The sequence below is a fragment of the Perca flavescens genome, chromosome 15, assembly GCF_004354835.1.
Source record: "Perca flavescens isolate YP-PL-M2 chromosome 15, PFLA_1.0, whole genome shotgun sequence".
NCBI classification, from domain to species: Eukaryota; Metazoa; Chordata; class Actinopteri; order Perciformes; family Percidae; genus Perca; species Perca flavescens.
The window spans coordinates 15622682-15637064 of record NC_041345.1 but is presented as its reverse complement, the minus strand read 5'-3'; the positions used below and the strand labels follow the sequence as shown (position 1 = coordinate 15637064).

The 14383-nt window shown below is 39.4% G+C and overlaps 5 protein-coding genes across 9 annotated transcripts; 2 read left to right on the top strand and 3 right to left on the bottom strand.

The window, feature by feature from the left end:
* Nucleotides 1-827: 827 nt before the first annotated feature.
* LOC114569054 (hemoglobin embryonic subunit alpha) lies at nucleotides 828-3572 on the bottom strand. Of its 3 annotated transcripts, none has more exons than XM_028598838.1 (4): nucleotides 3452-3572; nucleotides 1568-1760; nucleotides 1262-1469; nucleotides 828-970 (listed from the first exon to the last, which is right to left on the bottom strand). In XM_028598838.1, the coding sequence occupies exons 2-4, from the start codon at nucleotides 1663-1665 to the stop codon at nucleotides 842-844; spliced, it is 435 nt and encodes a 144-aa protein (XP_028454639.1). In that variant the 5' UTR covers nucleotides 1666-1760; nucleotides 3452-3572; the 3' UTR covers nucleotides 828-841. The 3 variants fall into 3 exon arrangements, with proteins under 3 accessions (XP_028454639.1, XP_028454641.1, XP_028454640.1); XM_028598840.1 differs by having other exon boundaries at nucleotides 1568-1757; XM_028598839.1 differs by lacking the exon at nucleotides 3452-3572 and adding an exon at nucleotides 3075-3173.
* Nucleotides 2692-3629, top strand: LOC114569052 (hemoglobin subunit beta-2). The gene is made up of 3 exons (XM_028598837.1): nucleotides 2692-2953; nucleotides 3163-3385; nucleotides 3494-3629. The coding sequence occupies exons 1-3, from the start codon at nucleotides 2862-2864 to the stop codon at nucleotides 3620-3622; spliced, it is 444 nt and encodes a 147-aa protein (XP_028454638.1). The 5' UTR covers nucleotides 2692-2861; the 3' UTR covers nucleotides 3623-3629.
* Nucleotides 3630-5083: 1454 nt separating this feature from the next.
* Nucleotides 5084-7921, bottom strand: LOC114569047 (hemoglobin embryonic subunit alpha). Of its 3 annotated transcripts, none has more exons than XM_028598830.1 (4): nucleotides 7735-7921; nucleotides 5853-6045; nucleotides 5543-5750; nucleotides 5084-5226 (listed from the first exon to the last, which is right to left on the bottom strand). In XM_028598830.1, exons 2-4 carry the CDS (start codon nucleotides 5948-5950, stop codon nucleotides 5098-5100), a joined length of 435 nt encoding a protein of 144 aa, XP_028454631.1. In that variant the 5' UTR covers nucleotides 5951-6045; nucleotides 7735-7921; the 3' UTR covers nucleotides 5084-5097. The 3 variants fall into 3 exon arrangements, with proteins under 3 accessions (XP_028454631.1, XP_028454634.1, XP_028454633.1); XM_028598833.1 differs by having other exon boundaries at nucleotides 5853-6042; XM_028598832.1 differs by lacking the exon at nucleotides 7735-7921 and adding an exon at nucleotides 7358-7621.
* LOC114569046 (hemoglobin subunit beta-2) lies at nucleotides 7124-7920 on the top strand. The gene is made up of 3 exons (XM_028598829.1): nucleotides 7124-7236; nucleotides 7446-7668; nucleotides 7777-7920. Exons 1-3 carry the CDS (start codon nucleotides 7145-7147, stop codon nucleotides 7903-7905), a joined length of 444 nt encoding a protein of 147 aa, XP_028454630.1. The 5' UTR covers nucleotides 7124-7144; the 3' UTR covers nucleotides 7906-7920.
* Nucleotides 7922-13352: 5431 nt separating the features above from the next.
* On the bottom strand, nucleotides 13353-14100 carry LOC114569314 (hemoglobin embryonic subunit alpha). Its single transcript, XM_028599142.1, has 3 exons — nucleotides 13994-14100; nucleotides 13684-13891; nucleotides 13353-13495 (listed from the first exon to the last, which is right to left on the bottom strand). Exons 1-3 carry the CDS (start codon nucleotides 14089-14091, stop codon nucleotides 13367-13369), a joined length of 435 nt encoding a protein of 144 aa, XP_028454943.1. The 5' UTR covers nucleotides 14092-14100; the 3' UTR covers nucleotides 13353-13366.
* Nucleotides 14101-14383: the final 283 nt, after the last annotated feature.

Here is a 14383-nt window from a genome sequence, read left to right as displayed (position 1 = left end):
AAAAGATAGCCCAGATGAAAAACATGAAGTCCTGAATGTTGCCTAACCTATGATTAAAACTAATAAGATTAATAATAACATGTAAAGTCCTGCTCACCTGCACAGAAGAATTGTTTGGATGTGCGATTTTTCTGTTTAACAACAACAATAATAATAGGCTAATAATAATAGGCTACAACTACTACTACTACTACTACTACAACTAATAATAATAATAATAAACACTAACTCCTTTTTCATGGCTGACAGTTATCATAGCCTATGTTAATAAGTTATTGGGACTGTTTACGTAAAAACTGCCACATGGGAAGATAATGTATTCCAATACAATTTTAAGATTTGTACAAAGAAACAATTTGTTTTTTTCACTCCCTTTTGTATTCTAAAAAACTGAAAATATGAAAATGTCCCTATAAGTTTAACGGTAGGACTGCAAAAAGCCATTGTTTTCTTTATGATTACTCTGCCGATTGTTTTGTAATCGTTAATTGGACTATAACATGTCAGAAACAATAGTCTGAGGTGACGTCTTCAAATATCATATTTTGTTATACCAACAGACATTTAATTCCCAATTATATAAAACAGAGAAAGGAAACAATTTCTGACATTGTAGAATCTGGAACTAATGACTGTTTGGAGTTTTGCCTAAATGTTTTGGTGTAAAATTTGACTTGCTTGACTGCTCTGATTTTTTGCTGTAGATGTGACTCACTTATGACACAACTCATCACAAATAAACCAATGAACAATAATTGCTTTGCTTTTTTGCATGAATGCATTTATTAATCATTATGCAATGTAAGCTCATGCTGCAGTCTCCTTCATCTTCTCCTGCTGTTTATCGGTATTTCTCAGCCAGGGCCAGAGCCACAGCAGCCAGGAACTTGTCCAGAGCGACATGTGCCTCAGGGGTGAAGTCGTTGGGGAACTTGATGGACAGGACCACAAGGAGGCAGTGAGAGAGAATCTGAGAAAAGAACACAATCACACAGATGTTATATACAGTATATGGAGTTTTAGCTCCCCATCCACCCATCACATGTCTGTCACTGAGTTTTGCTGTGACATGTAGACATATTTTAACAACAACAGGTTTGACTAAATGAAACAGCATTATCTACACTGTAAATGGTGGCATCATGTGCATGGTAATAACAGATGGATCTGTTGCAGGTCTGGAAACCTCTCACACCCTAAGTTGGAGGAGCATTTTATTTAAATGACATGCTATTATCTTGTGATCAGTTTGGCTCTGCACCTTGAAGTTGGCAGGGTCCACACGCAGAGTGAAGGCATGCAGCTCACTGAGGGTCAGAAGACCTCCTTTCAGGTCGTCAATTTTGGACACAGCATCTGCAACTCCTTTCATCACAGTTATTCCGTGCTTCCTCGCAGAGGGAGAGCTGGGGCTCAGGTCCTTCCAGTGGGCGAAGTAAGTCTTAGTCTGCGGGTACACCGCCAGCATCCTGGGTAAACAAATGGGAGTGATATATAAATATATATAGCCTAAATGAATCAATGAATGTTGGAGCAGGTTACATCAGTCAGTTTTGGTCATATTTACCTAGCCACAGCATCGGTGCCGATGTCCTCCTCCTTTCCAGACACTTTAGCCCAGAAGGTTCTGACTGCGTCCTTGTCCTTAGCAGTGAGTGTAGTCATCTTGTCGGTTGATTGAGTTTTGCTGAATGCCACAATGAGGCCAAACCGAGAGGGGTTTTATGCTTGAAACAGAGCATGGACACACCCAGAACCTCCTCCAAGATAGATGATGAACAAGGCGTGTTAGGATGCAGCCTCCATGAGATAAACAAACAGTCTTATCATGATGACTCAAAGCTCAACCTCAAAGTGAGTCGCGACACAATATTTTCAAATCATCAGCATGTCAATCTATGTGTGTCTTTGAAAATTAAATCCAAAAGTTCCACTAACACTTCATTAACCAGCCACTCCTGGCAATGTGACTTGAAAGGCTGCAGTCCATCTTCTGACATAAGGCACTTAAATTAGGAAGGAGAGCTCCACCAAAAAAATCGGGGTCCGTTTTTTTAGAATACACATAACTTATGTTGCTATGTTAAAGGATGGGCCAGTCACTTCTATAGCCGGTCATTTAAACATATTCATTACTTGCTCTCATGTATGAAATTGTAAAGTTGAAAACATAATTCAAAAATAATTGAAGAACAGAGGAACAGTATAGAAGACAGTCAGCCTAGATATATATTCTCTTTTAATGCTTCACACTGAGTCACACAGCTTAAGTAAATATGCTCACGCCTAAATTAATTTGGCTATTGTTTCTAATCCACTATCAGATGAATGTTTTAAGATACAGTGACAACTTAATATTTCTGAAGGATCAGTTTAAGCTTTTATAGAGAGCTGTGTAGTTTATTATTGATCTCACATGGGGGAACTTCCCCCTTATAATCTTATTTTCAAGAAGGATCAGGTAGATTTGACTTTATTAGGCTACAAGATCAACTAAGACAACATTTAAAGACTATCACTCGAACAGCCTGCAGTTTTGCACCGTCCTGAATTCCTGCGCAGCTCAGCACTCAACTTAAATTTAAGGATCGCTGTCCAAGGTGCTGATGCTGGGACCTCCAGGGATGTGGGAGCTGTTCAATGTACTCGCTGTTGCTATACGTTTACTGTAACAATTTCCTCTGTCGATGAGATAATCAAGGTGGAGCAGATACGCCCTTCTCTTATCATTGTTGCAAATCCATAACACACTACTTGGCCAGCCCATCGCTTGCTTATGGGAGGGGAGAAAGGATGCTTTAAAAGTTGCATCTGGTGCCGGGGATCTACAGACCTGTACAGTAAAACCTAGAGCCAGCAAAATGGTTGAATGGACAGACTTCGAGCGCGCCACCATCGCGGACATCTTCTCCAGGATGCAGTATGAGGTCGTGGGCCCTGCAGCTCTTGCTAGGTGAGTCTTTGCAATTTTGCATTAACAATGGTGTGCTTGAGACATTTTGGCGGAACTCTCGACCATAATTATGGATCAGCTATGTACTGTTTTCTGTCATTGTGTAAAATGCGTTTCAGACCTCCACAAATGTTAATTTTCTTGGCGCACAGATTACACCCTCTCCTAGTCCAAGCCTGTAACATTCATGTGTTTACGTGTTCCCTCAGGTGTCTGATTGTCTACCCCTGGACTCAGAGGTATTTCGGTAACTTTGGAAACCTCTACAACGCCGCTGCTATCTCTGGAAATCCGATGGTTGCAAAACACGGAACAACTATCCTCCACGGTCTGGACCGGGCTGTGAAGAACATGGATAACATCAAGGCAACCTATACCGAGCTGAGCGTGCTGCACTCTGAGAAACTGCACGTGGACCCCGACAATTTCAAAGTAAAGTTCTGGAATTAATGCAACTCTTGTTATTCATATTCAACGATTATTCAAAAAACGCCCAACCTTTCATGTTGCTGATGTTTCCTGATACTTGTTGTGTTGCAGCTCCTGTCCGACTGCCTGACCATTGTGGTTGCAGCCCAGTTGGGTAATGATTTCACTGGTGAAGTCCAGGCAGCTTTCCAGAAGTTCCTGGCCGTGGTGGTGTCCTCCCTGGGACAGCAGTACCACTAGAGAGCTGCAACAGAAGACCGGCACATGCTGATGATTTGTTTAAAAGTTATGTGTTATGTCTCAAAAGCTAATAAAATAATAAGCAAATCCACAAAGTTGTTTGTCTGTAACTATACCCAAAAGAAATTTAAACATGAAAAATAATTAAGCCTATTTGAGATAATAAAAATATCAAGACTGAACTTTAGACACTTGAAGAACAATAGTGCTGATAAAATGTGCTAACAGTGGATAAATTATCTAAAAAAAGATAGCCCAGATAAAAAACATGAACTACTGAAGATTGCCTAACCTATGATTAAAACTAATAAACAATGTTTTGATTATAATGCTGTTGCTGGTATTGTTGTTTTAATTAGCCTATAGCATAGATGAAATGTAGCAGGTTGCCTCTTTACAAATTAATTGCTCCCATTAAATGATCATGATTTGGCTTTTGGTTCATCACTTTAATAGATAAAAATAAAACAAAGCAACATTTAAAGAGAAAAGACAAAAGTGTCAGTTGTATCTAAAGTGTACAGCTTTACTCTTGCAGGTAGTTTTTTTCTTCTGCTTCATCAACAACATTATTAATTCAATGATAAAAGTTTAATATTTCATTTTTTTAATTTAACAACACTTAAAGTCCAATGCACCTGCACAGAAGAATTGTTTGGATGTACGATTTTCTTTTGTTAAAGTTACATTTAACAACAATGACAATAGGCTAATGATAATAGGCTTCTACTACTACTACTACTATTACTACTAGTACTACTACTACTACTACTACTACAACTAATAATAATAATAATATTAATAATAATAAACACTAACTCCTTTTTCATGGCTGACAGTTATCTTAGCCTATGTTAATAAGTTATTGGGACTGTTTATGTAAAAACTGCCACATGGGAAGATAATGTATTCCAATATTCTATGAAAAACTGATGTCACAAAAAATTTTTTTTTGACAATTTTAAGATTTGTACAAAGAAACAATTGTATTTGTTTTTTTCACTCCCTATTGTATTCTAAAAAACTGAAAAATATGAAAATGTCCCTATAAGTTTAACGGTAGGACTGCAAAAAGCCATTGTTTTCTTTATGATTACTCTGCCGATTGTTTTGTAATCGTTAATTGGACTATAACATGTCAGAAACAATAGTCTGAGGTGACGTCTTCAAATATCTTGTTTTGTTATACCAACAGATATTCAATTCCCTATGATATAAAACAGAGAAAGGAAACAATTTCTGACATTGTAGAATCTGGAACCAATGACTGTTTGGAGTTTTGCCTAAATGTTTGCTGTAAAATTTGACTTGCTTGACTGCTCTGATTTTTTGCTGTAGATGTGACTCACTTATGACACAACTCATCACAAATAAACCAATGAACAACAATTGCTTTGCTTTTTTGCATGAATGCATTTATTAATCATTATGCAATGTAAGCTCATGCTGCAGTCTCCTTCATCTTCTCCTGCTGTTTATCGGTATTTCTCAGCCAGGGCCAGAGCCACAGCAGCCAGGAACTTGTCCAGAGCGACATGTGCCTCAGGGGTGAAGTCGTTGGGGAACTTGATGGACAGGACCACAAGGAGGCAGTGAGAGAGAATCTGAGAAAAGAACACAATCACACAGATGTTATATACAGTATATGGAGTTTTAGCTCCCCATCCACCCATCACATGTCTGTCACTGAGTTTTGCTGTGACATGTAATGCTCAGTATTCCAATGTTTCATAGACATATTTTAACAACAACAGGTTTGACTAAATGAAACAGCATTATCTACACTGTAAATGGTGGCATCATGTGCATGGTAATAACAGATGGATCTGTTGCAGGTCTGGAAACCTCTCACACCCTAAGTTGGAGGAGCATTTTATTTAAATGACATGCTATTATCTTGTGATCAGTTTGGCTCTGCACCTTGAAGTTGGCAGGGTCCACACGCAGAGTGAAGGCATGCAGCTCACTGAGGGTCAGAAGACCTCCTTTCAGGTCGTCAATTTTGGACACAGCATCTGCAACTCCTTTCATCACAGTTATTCCGTGCTTCCTCGCAGAGGGAGAGCTGGGGCTCAGGTCCTTCCAGTGGGCAAAGTAAGTCTTAGTCTGCGGGTACACCGCCAGCATCCTGGGTAAACAAATGGGAGTGATATGTAAATATATATATATAGCCTAAATGAATCAATAAATGTTGGAGCAGTTTACATCAGTCAGCTTTGGTCATATTTACCTAGCCACAGCATCGGTGCCGATGTCCTCCTCCTTTCCAGACACTTTAGCCCAGAAGGTTCTGACTGCGTCCTTGTCCTTAGCAGTGAGTGTAGTCATCTTGTCGGTTGATTGAGTTTTGCTGAATGCCACAATGAGGCCAAACCGAGAGGGGTTTTATGCTTGAAACAGAGCATGGACACACCCAGAACCTCCTCCAAGATAGATGGTGAACAAGGCGTGTTAGGATGCAGCCTCCATGAGATAAACAAACAGTCTTATCATGATGACTCAAAGCTCAACCTCAAAGTGAGTCGCAACACAATATTTTCAAAACATCAGCATGTCAATCTATGTGTGTATTTGAAAATCAAATCTAAAAGTTCCACTAACACTTCATTAACCAGCCACTCCTGGCAATGTGACCTGAAAGGCTGCAGTCCATCTTCTGACATAAGGCACTTAAATTAGGAAGGAGAGCTCCACCAAAAAAATCGGCGTTTTTTTAGAATACACATAACTTATGTTGATATGTTAAAGGATGGGCCAGTCACTTCTATAGCCGGTCATTTAAACATATTCATTACTTGCTCTCATGTATGAAATTGTAAAGTTGAAAACATAATTCAAAAATAATTGAAGAACAGAAGAACAGTATAGAAGACAGTCAGCCTAGATATATATTCTCTTTTAATGCTTCACACTGAGTCACACAGCTTAAGTAAATATGCTCACGCCTAAATTAATTTGGCTATTGTTTCTAATCCACTATCAGATGAATGTTTTAAGATACAGTACAACTTAATATTTCTGAAGGATGAGTTTAAGCTTTTATAGAGAGCTGTGTAGTTTATTATTGATCTCACATGGGGTAACTTCCCCCTTATAATCTTATTTTCAAGAAGGATCAGGTAGATTTGACTTTATTAGGCTACAAGTTCAAGAACTAAGACAACATTTAAAGACTATCACTCGAACAGCCTGCAGTTTTGCACCGTCTTGAATTCCTGCGCAGCTCAGCACTCAATTTAAATTTAAGGATCGCTGTCCAAGGTGCTGATGCTGGGACCTCCAGGGATGTGGGAGCTGTTCAATGTACTCGCTGTTGCTATACGATTACTGTAACAATTTCCTCTGTCGATGAGATAATCAAGGTGGAGCAGATACGCCCTTCTCTTATCATTGTTGCAAATCCATAGCACACTACTTGGCCAGCCCATCGCTTGCTTATGGGAGGGGAGAAAGGATGCTTTAAAAGTTGCATCTGGTGCCGGGGATCTACAGACCTGCACAGTAAAACCTAGAGCCAGCAAAATGGTTGAATGGACAGACTTCGAGCGCGCCACCATCGCGGACATCTTCTCCAAGATGCAGTATGAGGTCGTGGGCCCTGCAGCTCTTGCTAGGTGAGTCTTTGCAATTTTGCATTAACAATGGTGTGCTTGAGACATTTTTGCGGAACTCTCGACCATAATTATGGATCAGCTATGTACTGTTTTCTGTCATTGTGTACAATGCGTTTCATACCTCCACAAATGTTAATTTTCTTGGCGCACAGATTACACCCTCTCCTAGTCCAAGCCTGTAACATTTATGTGTTTACGTGTTCCCTCAGGTGTCTGATCGTCTACCCCTGGACTCAGAGGTATTTCGGTAACTTTGGAAACCTCTACAACGCCGCTGCTATCTCTGGAAATCCGATGGTTGCAAAACACGGAACAACTATCCTCCACGGTCTGGACCGGGCTGTGAAGAACATGGACGACATCAAGGCAACCTATACCGAGCTGAGCGTGCTGCACTCTGAGAAACTGCACGTGGACCCCGACAATTTCAAAGTAAAGTTCTGGAACTAATGCAACTCTTGTTATTCATATTCAACGATTATTCAAAAAACGCACAACCTTTCATGTTGCTGATGTTTCCTGATACTTGTTGTGTTGCAGCTCCTGTCCGACTGCCTGACCATTGTGGTTGCAGCCCAGTTGGGTAATGATTTCACTGGTGAAGTCCAGGCAGCTTTCCAGAAGTTCCTGGCCGTGGTGGTGTCCTCCCTGGGACGGCAGTACCACTAGAGAGCTGCAACAGAAGACCGGCACATGCTGATGATTTGTTTAAAAGTTATGTGTTATGTCTCAAAAGCTAATAAAATAATAAGCAAATCCACAAAGTTGTTTGTCTGTAACTATTCCCAAAATAAATGTAAACATGAAAAATAATTAAGCCTATTTGAGATAATAAAAATATCAAGACTGAACTTTAGACACTTGAAGAACAATAGTGCTGATAAAATGTGCTAACAGTGGATACATTATTTAAAAAAAGATAGCCCAGATAAAAAACATGAAGTACTGAAGATTGCCTAACCTATGATTAAAACTAACAATGTTTTGATTATAATGCTGTTGCTGGTATTGTTGTTATAATTAGCCTATAGCCTAGATGAAACATAGCAGGTTGCCTATGTACAAATTAATAGCTCCCATTACATGCTCATGATTTGGCTTTTGGTTCATCACTTTAATAGATAAAAAAGAGTAAAATTTAAAGAAAAAAGACAAAAGTGTCAGTGTGTGTACAGCTTTACTCTTGCAGTTAGTTAATTTCTTGTGGTCATCTGCCTCATCAACAACATTATTAATTAAATGACAAAAGTTTAATATTTCATTTTTTTAAATTTAACAACACTTAAAGTCCAACGCACCTGCACAGAAGAATTGTTTGGATGTGCAATTTTTCTGTTAAAGTTAAATTTAACAACAACCACAATAATAGGCTAATAATAATAAGCTACTACTACTACTACTACTAATAATAATAATAATAATAATAATAATATACACTAACTCCTTTTTTATGGCTGACAGTTATCATAGCCTATGTTAATAAATTATTGGGACTGTTTATGTAAAACTGCCATATGGGAAGATAATGTATTCCAATATCCTATGAAAAACTTATTTCACAATAAAAGTTTTGACAATTTTAAGATTTGTACAGAGAAACAATTTTATTTGTTTTTTCACTCCCTTTTGTATTCAAAAAAACTAAAAAATATGAAAATATCCCTATAAGTTTAACAGTATGACTGCAAAACGCCATTGTTTTCTTTATGATTACTCTGCCGATTGTTTTGTAAATTAATCAATTAATCGTTAATCGGACTATAACATGTCAGAAACAATAGTCTGAGGTGACGTCTTCAAATATCTTGTTTTGTTATACGAACAGATATTCAAGTCCCAATTATATAAAATAGAGAATTCAATTCAATTCAATTCAATTTTATTTATAGTAGCAATCATAACAAGAGTTATCTCGAGACACTTTACAGATAGAGTAGGTCTAGACCACACTATAATTTACAAAGCCCCAACAATTCCAATAATTCCCCCAAGAGCAAGCATTAGCAGTGGCTATTGCAACAGTGGCGAGGAGAAACTCCCTTTTAGGAAGAAACCTCGGCGGAACCAGACTCTTGGTAGGCGGTGTTGGGGTTATGATGAACAGTGGCGTAATAGTCACAATAAAGATAATGGAACAGTGACTACAATGGTAGTCGTAGTAGTTCATGTCATAGCCGGGCACAGCAGGGCGTTACAGGATGTAACATGGCACAGCGGAGCATGGGTGGACGCAGTAGACGCGGCAGGACGTAGCAGGACGTAGCCGGACATTGCAGGGAATCACGGAGTGTAGCTCTGCGAAGAAGAAACATAAGGACTCCGGGGAGTTAACTCCCCAGAGCTAGGTTAGTAACAAGCTTTTCTGGGACAGGATGCACATAAAAAGGAAAAAAAGAAAAGAGAGAGCAGCTCATTGTGTCATGAGAAGGAAGGAACTTCCCCGGCAGTATAAAATTATAATAGCATAACTAAGAGAGGCAGGTTAAAGAGAGGTGCCTGGTCGGGCTAGAACTCTCCCCAACCGGATCGGGCTGTACTGGCCTGCCTACCTCTAATCTCACTATATTATTGATTATATGATAGGTATATCTGATGACTATAAAGAGAAGCAGAGAAAAGCAGGTGTCTGCAGCTACACACCCTGCCCTGCTGGGCTAGGCGTACAATGCAACTCCTCACTCCTTTACTATAAGCTTTATCAAAGAGGAGAGTTTTCAGTTTAGTCTTAAATGTAGTGATGGTGTCTGCCCGCCAAATCCAGATTGGGAGCTGGTTCCACAGGAGAGGAGCCTGATAGCTGAAGGCTCTGGCGCCCAGTGCACTTTTTGAGACTCTAGGAACCACAAGCAACTCTGCATTCTGGGAGCGTGCTCTAGTGGGACAATAAGGTACTAGGAGCTCCTCAAGATATGAAGGTGCTTGACCATTTAGAGCTTTGTAGGTCAGGAGAAGGATTTTAAAGTCAATCCTGGATTTTACAGAAAGCCAATGCAGAGAAGCTAATACAGGAGAAATATGATCACTTTTCTTAGTTTTTGTCAGAACACGCGCTGCAGCATTCTGGATCAGCTGGAGAGTCTTAAGGGTTTTATTTGAACATTCTGATAATAGGGAATTACAATAGTCCAGCCTGGAAGTAACAAATGCATGGACTAGTTTTTCAGCATCGTTTTGAGACAGGATGTTCCTAATTTTAGCAATGTTACGAAGGTGAAAAAAAGCTGTTCTAGAGGTTTGTTTTAAGTGGGCGTTAAAGGATATATCCTGATCAAAAATAACTCCTAGATTTCTAACAGTAGTGCTGGAGGCCAGGGTAATACCATCCAGAGTAATTATATCTTCGGATAATGAGGTTCGGAGGTGTTTAGGGCCCAGCACAACAACTTCAGTTTTGTTTGAGTTTAACATCAGAAAATTGTAGGCCATCCATGATTTTATATCTTTAACACATACTTGAAGTTTAGCTAACTGACTGGTTTCGTCTGGCTTGATTGATTGATTGAATTGGGTGTCATCTTAATAACAGTGAAAGTTAATTGAGTGTTTTCTAATAATATTACCAAGAGGAAGCATATATAAGGAGAATAGAATTGGTCCAAGCACTGAGCCTTGTGGAACGCCATAGCTAACTTTAACATACCTGGAGGATTTATTGTTAACATTGTTAACAAATTGAGGATTCGAGCAATTCCTTTAATGCCAACTAAATGTTCCAATCTCTGTAACAGGATGCTATGGTCAATAGTGTCAAATGCAGCACTAAGATCTAATGAGACAAGTATGGAAACAAGTCCTTTGTCTGCAGCAGTTAGAAGGTCATTAGTAATTTTCACCAGGGCCGTCTCTGTGCTATGATGCTTTCTAAATCCTGACTGAAAGTCTTCAAATAAGCTATTGCTATGTAGAAAATTACATAACTAATTGGCAACTACTTTCTCAAGGATCTTGGAGAGAAAGGGAAGGTTAGATATAGGTTTATAGTTGGCTAAGACCTCAGGATCGAGGGTGGGTTTTTTCAGAAGAGGTTTTATCACAGCTACTTTAAATGACTGCGGTACATAACCTGTTAATAGAGACATATTGATCATATCTAATAACGAAGTGTTAACCACGGGTAACGCTTCTTTAAGTAGCCTCGTTGGGATGGGGTCTAAGAGACAGGTAGATGGCTTTGCTGAAGAGACCTTTAACATTAATTGTTGAGGGTTTATAGGATAAAAGCAGTTTAAGTATATGACAGGTCTAGTCGTTTTTTCTAGCAGTCTGTGATTTAAAGGTGAACCGTTAGAGATTGAGGGCAAGAGGTGTATCTCTAATTGTTTTTATTTTATCATTAAAGTAGCTCATGAAGTCATCACTACTCAGAGCTATCGGAATAGAAGGGTCAGTAGAGCTGTGGCTATCTATCAGCCTGGCTACAGTGTGAAAGGAAACCTTGGGTTGTTCTTATTTTCTTCTATCAATGCTGAATAATAGTCCGATCTGGCCTTTCTTAGGGCCTTCCTATAGGTTTTCAGACTGTCTTGCCAATCTAAACAAGATTCTTCCAGTTTGGTGGAAAGCCATTTACTTTCAAGTTTTCGCGAGATTTGCCTCAATTTACGAGTTTGGGAGTTATACCAAGGTGCTAGTTTCTTTTGCTTCATCGTCTTCTTTTTGAGGGGAGCAACAGAGTCTAAAGTAGTCCGCAGGCAGGCCGTAGCACCATTTACACAATTATCAATTTGAGAGGGACTAAAGTTTACATAAAGGTCCTCTGTTATATTAAAGCACGGTAATGAGTTTAGTGCTGTTGGAATAGCTTCCTTAAATTTAGCTATAGCACTGTCAGATAGGCATCTAGTGTAGAAGCTTTTATCTAATTTTGTATAATCGGGTATTAAGAATTTGAAAGTTATTAAGAAGTGGTCTGATAATAAACAATTTTGCGGGAATACTATTACATCTTTAATTTGATGCCTTATGCCAGCACAAGGTTGAGGGTGTGTTTAAAACAGTGCGTGGCCTCATGCACACTCTGACTGAAGCCAATAGAATCTAGTAGTGAGTTGAAAGCAGTAGTAAGGCTATTGCTGTCAACATCCACATGGATATTAAAATCACCTACAATAAGTACTTTGTCTGATTTAAGGACTAGACATCATAAAAACTCTGAGAATTCTGATAAAAATTCAGAATATGGACCTGGTGCTCGGTAGACAACAAATATAATTGGCTGTACTTTTTTCCATGTTGGATGTTGAAGATTAAGAACAAGGCTTTCAAAAGAGTTATAATTTAGTTTAAGTTTAGGATTAATTAACAGGCTTGAATCAAATATGGCCGCAACTCCCCCTCCTCGGCCTGAGCCTCTAGGAATTTGAGTATTAATATGACTGGGAGGAGTCACTTCATTTAGACTAACATATTCTTCATGGCCCAGCCATGTTTCAGTAATACAGAATAGATCAATTTGATTATCGGATATCAATTTGTTTACTAGTACTGCTTTAGAAGACAGAGATCTGATATTTAATAGTCCACATCTAATTTCCCTATCCTGTTCTATCATTGCAGTGGTAGTTTTAATTCCAATTAGGTTGTTAAGTATTGCCCCTCTTTTGGTTACCTTTGATTTAACTGATCTGAGTCGAGGAACAGACACCGTCTCATTTTTTGGGACACGCTGTGGCTGACGTGAACTGGATGCTAAATTGACTATTTTTGTCAATTTCTTATTACTTAGGGGATTCACAACTTTGTATGGTCTATTGTTGATTATAACTGGAATAGTACTAGTACTACATGTTACCCTGCAGAAAACATTTTCAGATTCATCCACTTGTAAAGTACCATTAGGATCAATACTTGGGGGGCATGAATCTGTGATATTTTCAACAGAAAGGAAACAATTTCTGACATTGGAGAATCTGGAACCAATGACTGTTTGGAGTTTTGCCTAAATGTTTGGTGTAAAATTTGACTTGCTTGACTGCTCTGATTTTTTGCTGTAGATGTGACTCACTTATGACACAACTCATCACAAACAAACCAATGAACAACAATTGCTTTGCTTTTTTGCATGAATGCATTTATTAATCATTATGCAATGTAAGCTCATGCTGCAGTCTCCTTCATCTTCTCCTGCTGTTTATCGGTATTTCTCAGCCAGGGCCAGAGCCACAGCAGCCAGGAACTTGTCCAGAGCGACATGTGCCTCAGGGGTGAAGTCGTTGGGGAACATGATGGACAGGACCACAAGGAGGCAGTGAGAGAGAATCTGAGAAAAAAAACACAATCACGCAGATGTTAGATGGAGTTTTAGCTCCCCTGAGGCTGGGGGCAATATGTGCATGGTAATAACAGATGGACCTGTTGCAGGTCTGGAAACCTCTCAAGGCCCTAAGTTGAGAGGAACACTTCATATACATTGCAGGCTATTATTTTGTGATCAGTTTGGCTCTGCACCTTGAAGTTGGCAGGGTCCACACGCAGAGTGAAGGCATGCAGCTCACTGAGGCCCAGAAGACCTCCTTTCAGGTCGTCAATTTTGGACACAGCATCTGCAACTCCTTTCATCACAGTTATTCCGTGCTTCCTCGCAGAGGGGGAGCTGGGGCTCAGGTCCTTCCAGTGGGCGAAGTAAGTCTTAGTCTGCGGGTACACCGCCAGCATCCTGGGTAAACAAATGGGAGTGATATATAAATATATATATATAGCCTAAATGAATCAATGAATGTTGGAGCAGGTTACATCAGTCAGCTTTGGTCATATTTACCTAGCCACAGCATCGGTGCCGATGTCCTCCTCCTTTCCAGACACTTTAGCCCAGAAGGTTCTGACTGCGTCCTTGTCCTTAGCAGTGAGTGTAGTCATCTTATCTTTCCTTGACTATTGTTGACTGGTCCGCCTAACCGCGGGGTTTTTATGCTTGAAACAGAGCATGGACACACCCAGGACCACCTCGATGATCAAAGATAGGCCCCGTGAGACGGTCCACATGAGTTGCAGTTTGTTTTTGAGATAACAAAAAATAGTCTTCCTACTCTTGACCCGAACCTCGATCATTGTCAGCAATGATTATAGGCAAAATCTGAAATTACTAGTTTACTAAGTTTCAGCAATCACGGCCTATGTTTACTCACTACCCCCCAAACTGAAAGAAATA